The 18,713-nt window shown below is 40.1% G+C and overlaps 1 protein-coding gene across 2 annotated transcripts; it reads right to left on the bottom strand.

Annotated features, from left to right (window-relative positions):
• Positions 1 to 11,142: 11,142 nt before the first annotated feature.
• RGS4 (regulator of G protein signaling 4) lies at positions 11,143 to 18,326 on the bottom strand. Of its 2 annotated transcripts, XM_010953787.3 has the most exons (5): positions 18,104 to 18,284; positions 15,143 to 15,247; positions 14,771 to 14,832; positions 13,998 to 14,164; positions 11,143 to 13,587 (listed from the first exon to the last, which is right to left on the bottom strand). In XM_010953787.3, exons 1-5 carry the CDS (start codon positions 18,145 to 18,147, stop codon positions 13,348 to 13,350), a joined length of 618 nt encoding a protein of 205 aa, XP_010952089.1. In that variant the 5' UTR covers positions 18,148 to 18,284; the 3' UTR covers positions 11,143 to 13,347. The 2 variants fall into 2 exon arrangements, with proteins under 2 accessions (XP_010952089.1, XP_010952090.1); XM_010953788.3 differs by lacking the exon at positions 13,998 to 14,164 and having other exon boundaries at positions 13,370 to 13,587; positions 18,104 to 18,326.
• Between the last annotated feature and the right edge of the window lie 387 nt (positions 18,327 to 18,713).

Below are 18,713 nucleotides of genomic sequence, written 5' to 3'. Positions count from 1 at the left end.
TCTGAAGTGCCTGAAGTACCAGTGATTTATCCTAGAAATGGAGCATACCTAAAAAGTAGTTGTACATATGCTTTTGGCAACATGGAGTTGCCTGGAATCAAATACATAGAAAACCCACACAGTTTTAATAGAATTGTGCTGGTAAAAGTGCTGCCAACCTAGACTAAAAACAGGTTGATATTGCTTAATATGTAAAAAGACCTCCACGTTCCCAACTTTCTATAGGTGGGAAGCAGGTAGAGAAAGCTGCTCAGTGACCAAGAGGGCAGATTTACTGACACCTTCTTCAGAAATAGCCAAGGAGCATGATGGGAAAGGAAACAAACAAACAAACAAACAAAACTCCCAGAGGCTGGGCCCAAGAACTGTCGAAAACAATGACTTAGTGACTAATAAAGGAATCTTTCTACCCTCAGTGGAGAGGGAAGTGGCCATTTTTGCTCAGCACGATTTCAGAATTTCTCCTGACCAGTGACTACTATGGGCCTTTCATTGTTTCTTTCTCAAAATAGTTGCCATGCTCATACCCCATTATATATTGATGTGTGTGGAGGGCAAACTGTCTTGTAAATGTATGGATCTATGGAATAAGATGAACTCTCTCTGAACATGAAGTAGATCAAGAGATTCCGAACTTCAAGCTTGAGGCTAAACTTGAATAAGTCTTTTAAAGGTCTTAGGATGGAGTGAGCACATTTTGTGTATGAAAGGTATATTAAAATATGAATGAAAGCTGTGATGTGATTATTCAGATTGTTTCACAGCAAATATTCATTCACTTCTTCCTTCTGAAATAGGCGAAGTGTACTTGCCAGCCTGGCTTACCGGCATGGCTTTGGCCATGTAACTTTTTTGGCCAATGTGATGTTAGTGGATGAGATGTCAGGAAGGACGTGAAATATGTTTGTAGAATGGAACCTGTCACTTGGCACTCGTGTCATCTCCATGAGGACGTGATATGGATTGCCTGCTGACCAAGGAGGGTAGGAAGCAGGCATGTGAAGAAGCCCTAGGCACAAGTTGCCACCTGAGGACAAGCCCAACTGTGCCTGGTTTAGACCAGGGGACCCTTAGCAATTCCATAGGCACTCAGGTTACAATAAGTACAAGACCCACCTTGGGGATATTGTGGGTTTGGTTCTAGACCATCGCAATAAAACAAATACTATGATAAAGCAAGTCACACCAATTTTTTGGTTTCCCAGTGCATATAAAAGTTATGTTTACACTCTACTGTAGTACAGTAAGTGTACAATAGTATTATGTTTAAAAAGTATATACCGTAATATAAAACTATTTTATTGCTAAAAATGCTGTTATCTGATCCTTCAGCTAGTCATAGTAGTGACATCAAAAATAACCAATCACAAGTCACCATAACAAATACCATAATACTGGAAAAGTTTGAAATATTGTGAGAATTACCAAAATGTGACACAGAGGCAGGAAGCGAGCAAATGCTATTGGAAGAAATGGCACCAAAAGACTTGCTCCATGCAAGGTGGCTCCAAACCTTCAATTTGTAAAATACGCGACATCTGTGAAGCACAATAAAGCAATAAAATGCGGTGTGCCTGTTAAGTGTTGTTTTAAGGCATTGAGTTTCACGTTTTGAAGTGGTTTGCTATGCAACAGAAGTTGACTGATACAAAAATAAATGGACAGTTTTAGTGTTCTGCAGAGCTGCTTCCATGGGTCACGAAATAAGGAAACTAAATTGATTACCAGAGGCTTTTTAAATTACATATATGAAGACTAATAAAGTTTGAGGATTTTATATAATATTTCCACCTGACAGGACACATTTCTGCCAGTGGCCTCTGGTTTTAAACTAGAGAAATCAACTTTTGCAAACTTAAGGAAACTGAAAAAAAAATGTAGCAAAAGTGCTGTAAAGTTCATAGAAGAGCTAAATAATCAAGCTTTGGATTTCATGGACACTTTTGTGCTCAAGAGGCAAATGACAAAGTCTGATTAGCCTCGTTTATTTTGTGTGTCCAGTTGCATGGAGGGAGGCAGGGCCATTCTACTGTGACTGATGGTCCCATCTCAAGAGCCCTTGGAGCAGCGGAAGGACAATGGACTATTAACAGTCCTCTCACACTCCAATGCTCTTATCTTCTCATTCTCAATATTTTCCATCATCAGGTTACCCAAGGATCTCTATATTAAAACATTACATCATGTTCCAGCTTGCATCAAAGTTACATCAAATCAGGAGATGCCTGATTTTTTTTTTTTTGGAACGATTTCTTAATCATAATGAAAGATAACCTATGACTGCATAAATTCATTGTGCATTGAATGTTGTTAGTGTCTAGCCTAGAAATAACACTTCTGGATTTTCTACTTAGACTGAAGTGTGTCTTTACCAGAGGTCATCCAGTACTATGTCCATTCCTTATAGCCTTATCAGTAACACCTTACCTAAGTATATCGCCCAGTGCTTTTCAAGGGTTTCACGGCCAATAACATTTTTAATTCTCCGGGAACCCCGCTGAGTTCCAGCTTGCTCTCTTTGATTCCCATATAGATGACTATTTTTGAAAAATTCCTTAAAACTATTTTCCCTACATCTCTGATTTTTTTCTTAATTAATTGTGGCCAGTCTCTGGAAAATACAGATTGTGATATCGATTATCTGTTTCTTCCTGTTTTCTCAGGCTGCAGGTAACGAGTTCCTTATATTTTGGGGGCAAGTATAAAAATATTCACCTTGGGCCTCTATAACATTGTCTTCACTTTAATTATTAATCTGTGGACATGAATTTCAAGAACGTTCTGTCCTTATTTAAAGAGGTGAAGGTGAAATTGAGAAATGTTTCTAACAAGAAAGGATGATAATTTTGTCACGGCTAAGTGACCCAGGTAGTGAGCATTTTTCATACACATGACTCGTTGAAGATTAAACAAGGTCTGCTTATCTTTGTCTCATCCCATTCCGAATTAAAACTGATGAACTATAAGCAATAAAAGAGATTTATTAGAGTATAGTTCCAATTTCAGCTTGTAAAGATGATCATCTCCCTTTCCCTCCTCACTTTGTTTCTCTGGCTCTCATTTCATCTTGAACACTGATGGATGGGGAGGAAGATTTCATTTCGATGCCTCAAGGCCTTAAAGAGAAACATCTTGGGTAATAGATATACACAGGTCTTTACAGTAACAATACTGACTTTATCATTGTCATCTGCTGGTGAGGGGTGAAAAAACCATCAAAATGAATTCGGTAGTTTTTTGCTGATAAAGACAATGTTCCTGAGTTTTTTGCTGATAAAGGCAATGTTCCTGAGTGGGTTTCTCCCCACTCTGAAGTCAGCAGACCTCAGTAAAGAAAAGAACTGATTAAAGGACAATCTGTCACCTGAAAGAATCAATGTCACTGCCCAGTGTGCCTGAATTATTTGGAATAGTCCAGTTCCTGGAATAAATTAATTCAGGTAAAGAATAACTAGATTCAAGAGAGAATCTTGTACACCAAGCGACATCTGCTTGATTGGAACAACTCTTTTCCAGAGACCTGTGAAAGTGAAATTCAGGTGACCAATTCACCTTTTCCAGTAAAGCAGGCTATCTGACAACACCTCCTAATTGAACGGTTTCTAATGTTCAGGTAGCTGACTAGACAATCAGGGTGCTTGTTTGAGCTTAATCTAGATGTCAGTAAACACCAGGCAAAAGCAACTTTACTGATGGAGTAGATTACACTGTGGAAATAGGTGAAAAGAAATGCTTTAATTAAAACATAAAGAATGGCTGTCATGGAACAGTAAGGAGAATGCAAGAGTAGTAATTTGTCAGTTTCTCTCTGAAGTTTGCACTGAGTGAAGGAAGGTGACTCCAGATGTAATAGTAAAAACAGACACCATTTATTGAGCAATTATTCTGTGCCAGGCATTATTATACAATTTTTAATGACCTCCAGGCAGATTTACTCTTTTACGGAGAATGGTTAGTTAACTCAATGAAATATTGTCTTTAGCTAACTTCCTTTCATTCTAACTTACTAAGGAACCTTATTATCATCCATTAGTTCACTTATTGTCATTCATTATTATTATCATTCTAGTGTCCTTATAAAAAGGAATAAGTCCTCTGAGGAATTTGTTCACTTCACATTTATTATTTTCAAGTATGTCTCTTGAAGATGCATGATATAAGTCAGCAATTTTTGGAACTGTTTACTCCTAAGAATTAATAACTTTTGTGCTTCCTCAATAACCTTATCATTTCAGTTCACTGTCTTATAATTTTGCTATCAAATTTCTCTCTCTTTTTCTTTTTCCAACCCCCTGAAATAATAATTATAATGTAGAAAGCAGTGTGGTATAGTGGGAAGACCATTAAATTAGGCAACTGAAGACTACAACTTATTAGCTATGCAAATTTCTGTTTCCTCATCTCTCTGAAGAAATGGGTATCATAACAATAATACCTATTTCACAGGTGGCTGTGAATGTCAGATGAGCCAATGTGTTTTTTGTTTCAGAGGCTATGATTCGTAGTCATTATCAATGTGAATAACCAGTCAGGGGACCTTTTCTCCTTATCCTTCAGGTACTTCTTGCAGGCTACCCTCCTTGCACAGTTCTGTGTCCAGTTCAGACTGGATTATTAAGTTCATTTTGCCAGTGGAGAAACTAAGATACAGAGAGCGGTAGGAAATTATCTATATGAATGGATACAGTTTCAGATTCCTGGTTCTAGCCTCCGTCCCCTAGATCAATGGTTTCCAAACTGATTATTTAGACAGTCTGTTAAATGTATATATTTTTTATGGCATCCATTCTCCAAACACCAAATCTTTGGAGCTGGAACCTGGGAATCTGTCATTTATGTGAAGCTTCCCTAATTTCTGCTTCAGATAAGAGTTTTCATTTGTCCCAGATCAGTTATCTAGGACTGGGTAAAAGTTCATGTAAAATCACTTCCACATGCTGATCTCCCTTCATGAAAGAGTTGTTTTGAGGTGATCATTAAAAGCAGAATAATTTGGGGAAAAACTCATTAGGAATCAATAAGACCTGAAGAACTCTGGATTCAAAGTGATTTTATTTTAACCTCGGTTCTGTTGTTTATTTGCTTGAGATCTTGGGCACATAACTCAACCACACTCAACTCTGAAAAGCTTTGTTACTTTGCAGAGTGGAAGAATTGAATGGGAAAACTATGTAAAGAACAAATTCGGTGCCAAATTAAATATCAGCCTCGAGGAAGTGAAAACTATTATTGTCTTTAAAATATGGACTTAAACATTTACCTGTAATCGTTTCCCCATTTGCTTTAAGTATTCCCTTTCCTGTGCATGGGTCTTCCATTTTATACTTAAGTTTATTCATCTGACTCAAACTTTCTGTAAGATTTCATCCTAAGAAATTAATAGTGCTGGGAGCCTATTTATTTTCAGTGCTGAGGTCACAGAATGCCAGTTTACCTCTCGATTATCAGTGTGCTAAAGAGCCATAAATCGGGGAACAGAATCAGAGGCAGGCATGGAGACTGCCCCACCTGCTATCTGTAATTATTGCACAGAGTCCAAGTGTCGACAGGGACGTAGAAATGAAGGAAGCAACTGAGTGAGCTGGCTCTGCAGAGGGGTGCCGGTACAGCGCTGGTCTAGATTTGCTTTGGTTTTAGAAGTCCTGACTCTCGCTCCAGTGATAGGGGTATCTCGTGCAGGTCACGGGAGAAGGGTTTGAAGGAAACATGCAGTGGAGTGTTAGAAAGCACAGTCAGGAGCAAGCTGTTAAAATTTGTACAAGAAGAAGTGGAGACAAACGGATATAGGAGCATACCAAGAAATGCGTGTGATACAAAATTAGCAGAAGAAACTTTCAGAGAAACAGTTTTTGATGGAAGAGTGGTCAATTAATCTAGTTTCTCTCTTTCTGTCCTTTCTTTCTTTCTTTCTTTCTTTCTTTCTTTCTTTCTTTCTTTCTTTCTTTCTTTCTTTCTTTCTGAGTGATGACCAGGTAGACAGAACTTCAGGCTTATGTGAGAGGCAGTGTAGCAAAGACTTTGGGCTCTCGAGCCACGTGCCTTGGGGCCAACTCCTGGCTCCTCTGCATGTGAGCTGTGTGATCTTGGGCAAGTTGCTTGCCTTTCTATGCCTCAGTTGATCTATAAAAGGGAGGTGATACATTTTAGTGCCTGAGGTTGTTACATGCATTAAATAAGTTAATACACATAGAGAGGTATTAGCAGAAACCAAATAATAAACGTTAGCATTCTATGCCATGGATGTAAAAGAGTTCTGCACATACAGGAGCACACAGATTTTAATTATATATACAATTATAGAAAGTATATGTAAGTTTTTTTTTCTTTTTTAAATGGAGGTACTGGGGATTAACCTCATGCAGGTTAATCATGGCCTCTGCCACTGAGCTACATACACACCCTTGTAGTTCTAACTGTATGTATAAAATAGATATAAAAACACACTGTTTGCACTCTTGAAACTTCTTTTTTTAAAATCTTCTTTTCTCTGTAAAGTGGCTCCAACCACTCTTCCTTACTCTGGTTATTTCACTCTCAGTCCCCAGCACAAGCCTGGGAGGAATATCCTTTCATTCTCCAAGAGGAAAATGGCAAAAGTATAGTAGAATCTGAGATCATTGGCTCATGTAAGAACTCAGTACACAGTAAGCACTTAGAAAGTAGGAGGAGCTGGATGACTCCAGGAGGACGTAAAACCACAATCAGCCACTCAGTCATTATAGTCCCCATCTGTGTGTTAGGCTCATTCCTTGGAGCAGGAGCTATAAAATTAAAGGAGACATGGTTGGTAATCTTGAGAAATTGGCACTGTGGGTTGGGAGACCCCTTATAAGTCAACGGTTATAGGACAATGTGCTAGTAATAATAAAAGCATGACCGAATATCAAGGGAACCCCACAGAGGAACATTTGGAAGTGGGAGAAGATTTCTCAATGTGGGTAGGTCTTCAGCTGAGTTTCAAATAAAGAGTAGGAGTTTAGTTAGATAAAAGAGAGGCTTAGAAGACTGACTTGGATGATGACAGAGTCAATGAACAACATGTCACTTTAGAAACTGTAAATTGTTATAGCTGCATCAAAGGAGGATTTGTAAGAGATGAGGCCAGAAATCTAGAAAGAATTCCAAACCACAGAGAGTCTTGACTACTAGCCTGGAGGGTTGGGAGCATTGCAAATTTTAAGCAGGAGAGTGAGAGATCAAATGTGCATTTTAGAGCAGACTTGCAGTTATTTGGAGTGAAGTAGAGGGTTTTTGACCAGAGGTAGAGAGTCTAGAAGTAAGGCCAAGACAACAAGCCAGGCCATGTATGATGAGGGCCTGGATGAAGGGCCTGCTATGGTCAATTGCAGAGGGGAGGCAGAAACAGACCTTGAGAGATCTCACCCAGAGGAATTCTACAGAGCTGGGTAACTCCTGGGTGTGTAGAGTGAATGAGAAAGAATTACCAAGGATGAGCCTGCAGTTTCTAGTTAAGGGTCTCCATGTAAGGTAAGGCCACCTCCAAGGTAGGAATTGGAAGAGAAATTGATCTGGAATTTGCAAACTACCTTTACGCGTGGCCTTTCTAACACCCCAACGGTATGAAAATACTAGCAACAAGGAAAGGGTAGCAAAGATTCCAAGTCCTACAAAGAAGAAATGAGAAGAAAATGAAAAAGACAGAGCTTATAGGCATGGTGGTAAAAGAAAAATGAGCAGACCTTGTCTTTACTATGACGTAACTAGAATTTGTTTCCCATAATTTGTTGTTGCTGCTGAGGAGATTATCTCAGGCATATCCTGTCCTAGGAGAAGACAGTTCCAGAAAAGCCAGATGGATTGGTGAAATAATCTGGGAATTTTACAAGTAGTACTACAAAAACAAAACTCTTATTCTACTTTCTTCAGAAGAACAATGCTGCCAAAACTGACCCCCAAGTCATTCTCAAGAGGTCACCGCTCGCTAATTCCCATGGTCTAACTCTGTCAATTTGCACAGGCTGTTGCCTTAACCAGACTCATGTGGGGGACAGTTCCCTTTAACCCAGACTCTGTGGTCATCTCTGGCTTCCCTCCCAGGGGGTAGGAAAGGTCAGGAGCAACGTGACCAGGATCTTGTGCCAAATGCCTGTTTCCATCTGGGATCCTATGTGTGTGTGACTCCAACAGGGGCTAAATGAATTTCCTGTGCAATGTCACCCCAAAACAGATGAGCTGGAACCAAAGGAGGGTTGAGCTGTTTTTTTATCCACTTTTCTTCTTCCTTCAGGTATTTAAAAAACAAACAAACAAGACTTTCTCTGGAGAATGGTTTAGGATCTGGCAAAACTAGAGAAAGGAAGAAAAGGAAACAGAAGTGATTCTTAAAGAGGACCCTGGCCTAGGATTTATCCCTTGTTTCCCAAACTTACTTTTTACTATCCTCAGAGAGAGCTTCCACCTGCCCCAGCTCAGGAAGGGTCCGGTCCGAGATAACCCAGTAGCAGCACAATGCTCTGGAGTGTGGTAGCCAATCAGATACGAGAGCAGGGAGTGTTGGTATCTTGTCCTTCATAACATGTATCTTTATTTCCTTTTCTTCTACTATATCTTTCATGTTTCTTTCTTTCGCATTTTTTTCCCATCTTTCCCTTCACACCTTCCTTTCCTATCTCCACTCTCTTTATCTTTTTATCTCTATTTATATCTCTTCTTATCATTCTTCCCTTGCTTGCTTTGATTCCTTCTTCCTTCTCTTCCCTCTTTTGCCTTTCTTCTTGACTAGACTAAGCATATGGACTCTAGGCAGATTCCTTGGTTTGACTCAAGTCTATCAATTCTTTGGCATATGATCATGGGTAAATTTCTGAACTTCCCTGTATCACATTTTTCCTGTCCACAATGGAAAGATGCTAATCACATCTACTTCAGGGCTTTGTTCTCAGAGTTAAATGAGATCATGTAAAGCACTCAGCCTAGACTTGGCAATTAATAAGCATGCTATTACTGTGTAAGATGCTATTTTTAAATTTTAGGTTCCTTTGGAAACTCAGTTCTTTCTCCTGGCATTGTTTACCTCCATTGATGTACCTAAGAAGTACAGTAGTCCCTTACCCCAGCTCCCTCATTATCACTTTGCACACAGACTAAAAAAAATGAACTCTTTTTCTAGGTGAACCCTTCCTGAGTCATCTCACTCACATTTGCCTCTTCTATATTACAGAAAGGACAAAACCCAGTATTTTCCTTTCTTATGTTATATTTTTGTATGACATCTAGACATCAGAGAAGAAAAGCAGTGCATATTACAACAGCAGGTTTTGATGATGAACAATTTATCTCGTGATCACGTAGTTTTAAGGCCTAAGCAATCTTATGTTTTCAACTCAGTCTCTGAATTAAATGAATGGAACACTTTAGTTTTTATACTGCACTTTTGAGTCTGGCTGGTCACATGAGCCAATTTATCTGACTAGCTTTGCTCTGATGACTTTTTTGTTTGGCTTAGGCTGATGGATAGTCAGTTTTCCCTTGAAAGTAGTTTTTTGTTGTTGTTGTTTATGTTTAGATTTTTATTGCATTAATTTTAAAAATCATAAATAAAAACTTTTTCATCTGCAGAAATAAAACTAAAAGTAAAACTACAATCCTTATACCAAGACAAACTACAGCGTAGTATTGGCATAGAAATTGGCATCATTAGGCAAAATTCAGAAACAGGTTCTCGTCCATAGTGAAACTGACCAAATGATAAAATGGTATTTCAATTAAATAGAAAAAGCATGGATTATTCAAAAAATCATATGGCATTGCTTTTAGCCTTATTTGACATCATACATAAAGATAAGTTCCAAATATATTAACACCATGAATAAAACTAAAAACAATCTAAATGAAAATATTAGAATACAACATAGAAGGATATAGTAATATTCTGATGAAGATGGGCTCAGTAAACTTGCTGAGAAACTTTGATCTATAAAGCAAAGATTGACAGATTCAGTTTTACAAAATGTAAAACATTTTCATCTGTGGCGATAAACTTAGGCGTTAATACATACCTTCAAATTAGTGTTTGTTTTTCTTTGGAAATATATCCAGAAGTGGAATGGCTGGATTGTCTGGTAGTCCTGTATTTTTTTGAGAAACCCCCATTCTGTTTTCCATTGTGGCTGCACCAATTTATATTCCCATCATTGGTGCATGAGGGTTCCCTTTTTCCACATCCTTATCAACACTTGTTATTTGTTATCTTTTTGATAATAGCCATTTTGACAGATGTGAGGTGACATCTCATTGTGGTTTTGACTTGCATCTCCCTGATAGTGGGGATGCTGAGCATCCTTTCATGTGTCTGTTGGCCGTCTGTGTGTCTTCTTTGGGAAAATGTCTGTTCAGATCCTCTGCCCATTTTTTAAATTGGGTTTTTTGCTTTTTTGATGTTAAGGTATATGAGCTGCAACTGCATACTCTCTGGGAGAGCCTGACACAGCTATAGCACAAGAGAGAGATTCTAGCCTAATGCTTTTTAAAGTGGAGTTGCAAGAGTTTCCTTTAAGTATTTATGAGAAATTTGGATTTTTTTTGTGTATTTTTCTCAGAAGATGGTCCATGGTTTTCATTAGATCCTTAAGAGGATCTGTTCCTCAAAATAGCTTAAGATCCTCTGTCCCTAACACCTTGTAAGCATGACAGAAGTGGGGATCTCATTATAGAACAGACATAGACTGTGAATGTTCTGTGACCTCCTTTCCAGGGAAAACAAGAAAAGGACTTGAGCAGTCTGGGCAGAGATCTACCCCTCAGTCATCTGTAGCTCCCTTCCACCTCCTCAGTCTCCTATTGCTCCCATCTCCTCTCAATCAGGCAGGTAGTAGGAGGTAGACAAAGATCTACTCTGGGAGGTGAACTCTACTCTTTGAAAACTTATTGAGGACCTGCCCGTAAACCACCAAATCTATTTAGCAAAGTCTCTGTAGCCAAGACTGCCTTGGTTCTATGACTAAAGGTAAGCAGCTCAGTGGCAGGAACTGAAGAAAGTACAACACTGATTTTCCACTTTCTGTCTCAGAGCTGACACGGGAGAGATAAAAGATTGGATATAAGCCATTTTCTATCATCACCCTACACCCTGCTATTTCTGATAACATGTCTCTGTGGATCATTAATGTGTTTACAAGCGAATAGTTTGTATGAAGCATTTATTTATCCTTATTATTAAGATGCATGTGTTTCACTGGAAGCATCAGCTCTGAGGCCTTTAAAGCACATGATGATAAAAATAAGCATGCATATGGACGGAGTATTCTGTCCATGGACCATGAGTGGGTAAGTTCAGCATGTCAAAGAGTGATGAAACAAGGGGGAAATACAATTGAAAAACACGCTTGAAATGTATGTTACATAAAATAATTTACTTCTCATTCAGAATTACCTTCCAGACCTACTGGAGAGACAACAGTCCGTGAGTACAGATGCAATTTGAAAGTCATGAGAGTTATAATAGGGCAAGACCAGTAGAGTTACAGGTTTGGATCCTGGAGTTAACTGGAGATAAAGTGTTGAGCTGTGTATAACAGAAAGGGACACTGATGAGAAACTCTGGGGACATTGAAAGCAAAACTGGCAGAGAGACAAAAAAGGTACAATTGAGGAAACCTGTGTATTTAATACAATGAGATTTGTACGCACACACTCCGGTGTCTTCATTTTTCAATCCAATCTATTGACTTAAAAGCCACAAAGGTGCCCATGTATGTAATTTATACTGGAGAAATGGTGCAGTGTTCATGGATGCATGTACGTGCACCTCAAAGGCAGTAGTTTTAGAAGAATGAGGAGAAAATTACTTCCTGGCCATTCATTAATAATTCAGGTGATATCCTGCACCTCCATTTATAAAACAATACAATAATAAAAATATTGTACAAAACATCATAAATAACATAAATGAGACATTTTCAAGTATTTCATGTGCCTTGGAAAGTTACAAACAGTAGTTCTAACAAAAGATATCCTTGAAAGCCTTTTTTCCTTTTTCTTTTTTTTTTTTCTTTTTGTCTCTCATTTCATCTCAGAGCCTAGAAAGAAATGCCTTCAGGATCTGTTAGCTCTGATGTTTGGGGTGGAATGAACAAGACTCTACCTTCAAAAGAAAAACTTAACGAGGGTTTTTCATTTTGCGAAAACATTTTCCCCTTATAAAATATAATCTTTCCCCTGATGCTGGTTTACAAGGATAGGCATAGAGCCTAGAGCCATTATAGGGGAACAAACAACCACGGGGAAATAAGGAGACTCGTCTTACAGCTAAAATTCTCAAGGAAAAACAACATGAGAAGAGCACCTTAATCAAGAGAGGGAAGATGAGCAGAAGGTAAGAATATTAACATTTAAATTCTGTGCCCTTCCTCAGCCAGCACCGCATAGTAGGCAGAGCTGGCAAGGCCTTACCTCCATTTCTTCATTCAGTCCAAGCACCCCATTTCCCAACTCCGTACCAACCTGACTGTTGATATTATGCACCAAGCACCCAGGCAAAGGAAGGGAGGTCAGCAGCCTGGGGACTCAGAAGTGCCATTAGTGATGACCAGCCCGAGACAGCACTGTGTCAGTCAGGCATAAGATTCTTTATATTCACTCCCTAGAATACCGTTCAACTTGGAGGCTGTCAGTGGTTAAATTAAACATAAAGTCCCTTTGATGCTTCTCCAGCAAGACTCGTGGAGTTTTACAGAGTCAACTTTCCACAGTTTAGCTTTCCTTTCTTAGCCTGCAGGGCAGCTGGTTTAGTTTGCCCTGTTCAATTGCAGGATGAAAGATGGAAATCAGACCATGCATGTAAGTATGTACACACACTCTAGTTATGAGCACCTAGGGTCTTTCCTGTCTATTCTTCTATTCTTGCAAAAATATATATGCATGTATACATATGCACACACACACATACGTACATAGAATTGATCAACCTCATTTACACATCTTAAGTTCGGAGAAGGTGCTGGCTAACGGAACACACGTGTCTGTGGATGTCACACGATGTGTCCCAACCACCAACCAACCAACCTGAGGTCACACTTTTCGGAGACGAGAACTGCCAACAGTCTTTGAAAACCCAGACCCCCAAGACAATCATTTGAATACTTGCTCACATGGCACCCTAAAAGAAATTTGGGAAAATTGGACTGGAATGAGGTCCTGCCCTGATGAACACCAAAACATCAAAACTAAATCTAGATTTCGTATGGAAGTGACTCACACCTAGCCAGCAGCATGAATACTAGGCTACAATGTGGAGAAAGCACTGGTGCTTAATGCAGATCAATATTTGGCCTCAGGTTTTCCAGGCATAAAGTCTTGGCATTTTTGCCCTCCACCGCTGAGCGAGAATTAGGCACACTGGGGGACCAGGGAAGGACAGTCTGTAGAACCCTTGGCTCCTTTCTGCTTCTCTGACCCACAGCTGGAAAGGCTGGCCAAATCAAGATAGAACCGGGACTTGAGGAAGCGGCGATATGAATCCTTTTCCATCAGGTTGAAAATCTTCTTCTGAGCCTCATCAAAGCAGGTGATCGTGGGCTCCAGCATGTTCCGGCTTGTCTCCTCCCTGGTGCAAGAATCCAGGTTTACCTGAGAGGCAGAGACCAAGGCCCCATTAGACATTTACACGGTAAGGATGGCAGGCTGTGTGCTTTGTACTGAATAACTGTGTCAGGAGTGAAATAAAAGGACATTGGGCTCCATCCTGGTCCAGGAAAGGGAGCATTAAAGGGTCATCTGCTTCAGGGTGGGCAGGCAATATCCTCCATTCTTTCTCACAAGCTGGGGAGATTCATCAGAAAAATTCATTAAGGGGGAATCATCTGAGTCATCTGGTTGAAAGCTCTTTTTCTGAACTGATTTATTTAGGGTCATCAAGATTGTAATTATCTGCTCCGCCATTGTATCTCCAATTTACATCAGCTAAGGAACCATGCCCGCTGAATTTTAGAAACTTTCACTAAGATCCAGAGAGTTCTTTACTGTGAAGACCTACTTACCTCTTTGGTTGCCTGGACCGAGATGAATTCATTATAGATCTTTTTAGCCTTGGGACTGAGTTTAGAGGGTGATTTGATTTTCTTGTACTCTTCACAGCTGATCCAGAAGTCAATGTTCTCCTCACTGTATTCAGACTTCAAGAAAGCTTTGAAAGCTGCCAGCCCACCTGCGATAGGGGAGAAAGAAACACAGTTGTCATCACACTGGCTGGGCTGGTGGGGATTGCATTTCAGATAAAGACGAGGTACCTGAGGGAACAAGGTATCAATTCAAATAACCCCTTATTTCCCCCTCTTTTGAGGAGGTCATTTGTGGTCAGGTAACCCTAATCTCTGTCTGGTATCTATTGGATCTCTGTTATACCTAGTGTGTCTTGCTCAACGTTTGAAATCTCTTTCAAGAAAGTGTTATGTTTGTGAAATGCCTACACCACCATCAATTGCCCAAGTGGGTTTGGAAAAGAGAAACTGAGGTTAATTCTGCAAGAAATCTCAATATTTGGATTTTTTTTCCCTCTAGCCTTTGTCCACAGGGAAAACCACATGGTTTTCTGCACAGAGTGTGCATGAGCTTTCCACCGTATGTCACAACACTCTAGGGGACGGCAAAATTTTAAACAGACCGATTCTCCTGAGTCTGGAAGACAGAAGACATCCAAGACTTTCTGCAATTCCTATTTGATCAAACACAGTAAGAAATAAGCTGTCTATCCAGTGTGCTTTATCTTGGGGAAGGGGAAGGGTGGCGGTTGGGGAAAAGCTGTCATACTTACATTCATGACTAATCAGGTTTTCCAGTGATTCAGCCCATTTTTTGACTTCCTCTTGGCTCACCCTAGAGATATTACAGAGAAAAAGAATAATTTGGATACTATTTTACAAAATTGGGGCAAAAAATACAAGACCCTGAATAAAATGCAGAGATTTTATTTTCCATCCTTACGGTGAGATCTACTGTTGATTAAAGCAGTCTTTCCACTAAATGTATGGAAATTTCAAGTGCAAGTATGATCTCCGTAAAAATGGAGGCTGCCTTGATCCAAATCCAGCTTAACTAGGGACACAGCTTCCTTTCTCCTCAGAGAACATCCCTGTCAGCAGATAGTTAATACTCAGTGGAGCCTCCCCAAGGCCCTTTCTCTTACCTTTGACAAAGCACTACTTTGTCCTTCTTGCTGTGGGAAGAACTGTGTTCACAGGACTCAGACTTCTGCAGCAGGAAACCCAAACGATGTTTCATGTCTTTTGCGCTGCGCAGAAGAGGGGGTAAAGAAAAAGAATAATGATAATCAGCTCTCTTTAAAAGACCCCCCAGTGGTAGAGTTCAAAGAGCCCATTCTAACAGCGGGGCAGAGGCAGTTTACTTAGGAAATGGGAGTTGGAGTCGTCATGAACTCTCAGGAAAACGAGATTCCACTCCTGCTTCTGTCTGTGACTTCCTACAAAACCCAGAGCACAGCCTCCTTCATCAGTATCTGGAATTCTGACCCTTCAGTCTACCTGAGGAGCCTCTTCTGTAAACCTGTCATTTTGACCAATGGAACACTTAGCTATCTCCAGCAGAAACGCATTGGAAACTTGACTGTTCTCTGAGTAATTATTAGGAACTGGAGAGCAAACAGCGAACTGTGACACAGGGCACCTTCTTGGCTCATGCCACCTCCTGGAGGGTGGTTGCTATTTCCATCTGCCTCATTGCCAGCAGAGGAATGCAGAAGCACCTCAGGAGGTAAAGGTCTGTCCGACTCCTGCCCTGTATGTGGCGGGCCAAGCAGTTCATGTTGCGGGATGTACACAGAGGTGTGCGGCTCCGGCAGAGAGGAGTGGAAGGTGAGGGGTTAAACACAAATGCTCAGGCTGAGATCTGAGCTCCCGCTGCTGCTTCAGCTTTCCTTTCTAATAGGTATGCTATACGGATATTTACACTATAAAGGACATTTGAGGCTTAAAAACTGTAAGAAACCAGCAGGGTTCATCACTGATGCTTGTGATCGTTTAATTGGAGCAGAGCTTCCAGCCCATAGCCACTGTTTAATAGGGAGCTAAGGATCGGCAGGGAGCGTGAATTACTCAAAGAGGAGGACCTGACAATAAGTTTTTAGTTCATCTTTCTCACTCTTTGTTATTTATTCTTTTGCTTGGCTCTCTTTTCTTATAAAAGCCAAGACATAATTTTAATGTCATTTTGAAAAAAATGAATGACTAGATGTTTCTACTCAGATGGGGGAAAAGAAAACCACAAGGATAAAAGGACATTTTTTAGGATGGCTACTGATATATTAGTGACTTATCTATCTGCATTTCTCCAGAAAGTCTGAAATCCATTATGTTCTTGAACTGTTTCTAAAATAGTGTCTTTTCTCCTTTACAAGACTGTTTTTCCCTCCCCTGTTTCCCCAAAAGGTCACAGGATACAAAGTCTTCTTTAATGATAGGAACATCTAATCATGATGGCTAAGGTGATTCTAAGGCAATGATGTAGCTAGTTGTGATTAGGTCAAAACAGAACATCATTTCATGTTTCCAAATGCCAGATCCGGCTGGGACCTGACAGTTACTGACTGATGCGGAGTCATTACATGAAGACTTGGAAGGATGCTTAGCAAGTACATTACACTTGTCCTTATGACACAATACAAACATAAAAATAAAAAGCAAAATGACTCCAGTGACCTCTGAAGTAAGAAACCTGGATCTGATCTGCACGCTGCCACCCATCACCTATGTGACCATGAGTAGCTCACGTTCCCTCTGGAGACTCAGGCATCTGTGTCAGTATGAAGGTGTTGGACAAGATGATTCACAGTCCACCAGCGAGGAAAGAGGGAGCCGTTCACCCTGCTGACACAGAGTTTACCTCCCCAGCACAGCCTCTCAGCTCCTTGAGGGGAACGCTCTAGAGCAATTATTCATCTGTGTCCTAAAACATTTACCAGAGCATAACTTTCTCCTGACACTCCTGTATTTTGTGTGATTAATTTTATATATGAGTTAACTGAAGCTTGGAGTAATTTGTTCCATTCAGTTTAGAAAATTGATGGTGGAGGTCAGAGGCACTGTTTTCATAGGTACCCTCTCCCAGACCCTTCTGCTTCATTTTAAAGCAGCCAGGAAAGGGTGAAAAGAAAAAGAATTCTTTTTTTCACACTCAGTGAATGACAGAATACTTGAAAGGTAAACTCCTTTAGCATGCACAAAAGACTGTGCTTTCTGAGATAATTCTAAATTAAGTTTAAGGTTATCTCTATTTGCAGAGGAACAGGAAAGGGGGTGGTATACCTATGAATTGACTTTTACCTTTAACTGTAAGATTAATTAATGTAATGTGCAATAGTTTTGTATTTTTTCTACTAGCTAATATATGATCATCCTCTGAAAGCATTTATTTATACCTTTTTTAAAAAAGGCAAAAACATGAATATTTGCATATCTTTAACTTTTTTTAAGTCAAGAGACAGTGCATTGACAAAACTGTATCTTTAAGATAAGAGCTTCCATAAAGCCCTTAACTGATTTGTTATGATTAATGCTCCTCAACCATCACTCACATATGACATTTCAAGAATCAGAGGTAAAAGCAGATAAAAGAAACCCAGTTTTGAAACTCATTTTATTGTAGCATTTGCTTATAAGAACACAGAGTGAAACATACCGTGGCATCACATAGACAGTGCGGTGCCTTTCTGGTGATGTAGCCAAACCCCATCCTAGGGTACCCTCTCCAAACAAGATTGACTAGACCCATGAGTCTACCTACCCCAGTGATGCTCAAAGGACAGTAATCACAGGTAGAGATATTACAGACCACTATATAGTTAAAAACTTCCTATCACTTCTTAATTAGAAAGAGCTTGGTCAGAGGATAAGAACAGTCCTCAAAACTGAGGTCATATATACAACAACACACAGGTGCTAAGATCTGGGGAGAACACTTCCTAAGTCACAATTTCTAGCTAGTCTTAGAGGAAAGCTAGGAGGCCGATGCTCTCCTGGTCACATTGTTTCTAATTCCAAAGAGCTAGGTTAGTAAGTAGGATATGCAAAAACTAAAAAAGTCTATCTGAAAGTTTAACACTATCTGGTTTAGTGGCTGAAAATAATCTTACCTCCTCAAGCAAGAAGCCGGCAGACCTGCAAGTCCTTTGCACATCTTGCGTAGCGTGGGATTCACGTTAGGAAAGAAATGCAGCAGGAGGAGCTGTGGCTTCTGTTTGGAGCTCACTTTGACTTTTCTCCGGTAAAGATACTGTCAGAATCCTCTGAGCGTCTCCCTCCCAGTCCTGTCGGGGTCTCTTTTATAGCCCAGCCACCAGCGGCCAGCCAATCAGATGGCAGCTTTGTGAAACCAGCTCCTCTCAGCCTCCTTCTGCCTCTCCAGCGTCTGGAAGAGATAAAGAAGAAAGGACTGACGCAACCAGCAGCCGTGCAAAGTGAACAGGCAGAAAAACCCTCCTGCAAAGCCGACATACAGAAAATAAAGACTTGCTCTATGTCTCCACTGATGTCTGAGGTTTTGAATTTCCAGAAAAGGGAAAGAAAACAGTAAGTTTACGATGCTACAATACATGGGGTTTATTCATTTGTCTGTCAAAACAATGTCAAGGGAATGCACCTCCTGGAAGAGAAGAGGCCAGCCGGAGTTCGTGGGCTTACTCTGGGACTCTCTCCCAAAGCACTTCCGTTTTTGGATTTGAAATATCATCTCATACATGGACC

This window comes from Camelus bactrianus, chromosome 21, assembly GCF_048773025.1.
Source record: "Camelus bactrianus isolate YW-2024 breed Bactrian camel chromosome 21, ASM4877302v1, whole genome shotgun sequence".
In the NCBI taxonomy this organism is placed as follows: Eukaryota; Metazoa; Chordata; class Mammalia; order Artiodactyla; family Camelidae; genus Camelus; species Camelus bactrianus.
Note: the sequence above shows the minus strand (reverse complement) of the source record. Positions and strands in the feature narration are given on the sequence as shown.

Bases quoted from the DNA above. Each gene is read 5' to 3' on its own strand.
- RGS4 (XM_010953787.3), bottom strand. From the start codon at position 18,147: ATGTGCAAAGGACTTGCAGGTCTGCCGGCTTCTTGCTTGAGGAG. The intron at 14,833-15,142 runs GTAAGAGAAAGG...TAATATCTCTAG, and splicing joins AAAGTAGTGCTTTGTCAAAG to GGTGAGCCAAGAGGAAGTCA. The intron at 13,588-13,997 runs GTAAGTAGGTCT...TCTGCCTCTCAG, and splicing joins CGGTCCAGGCAACCAAAGAG to GTAAACCTGGATTCTTGCAC.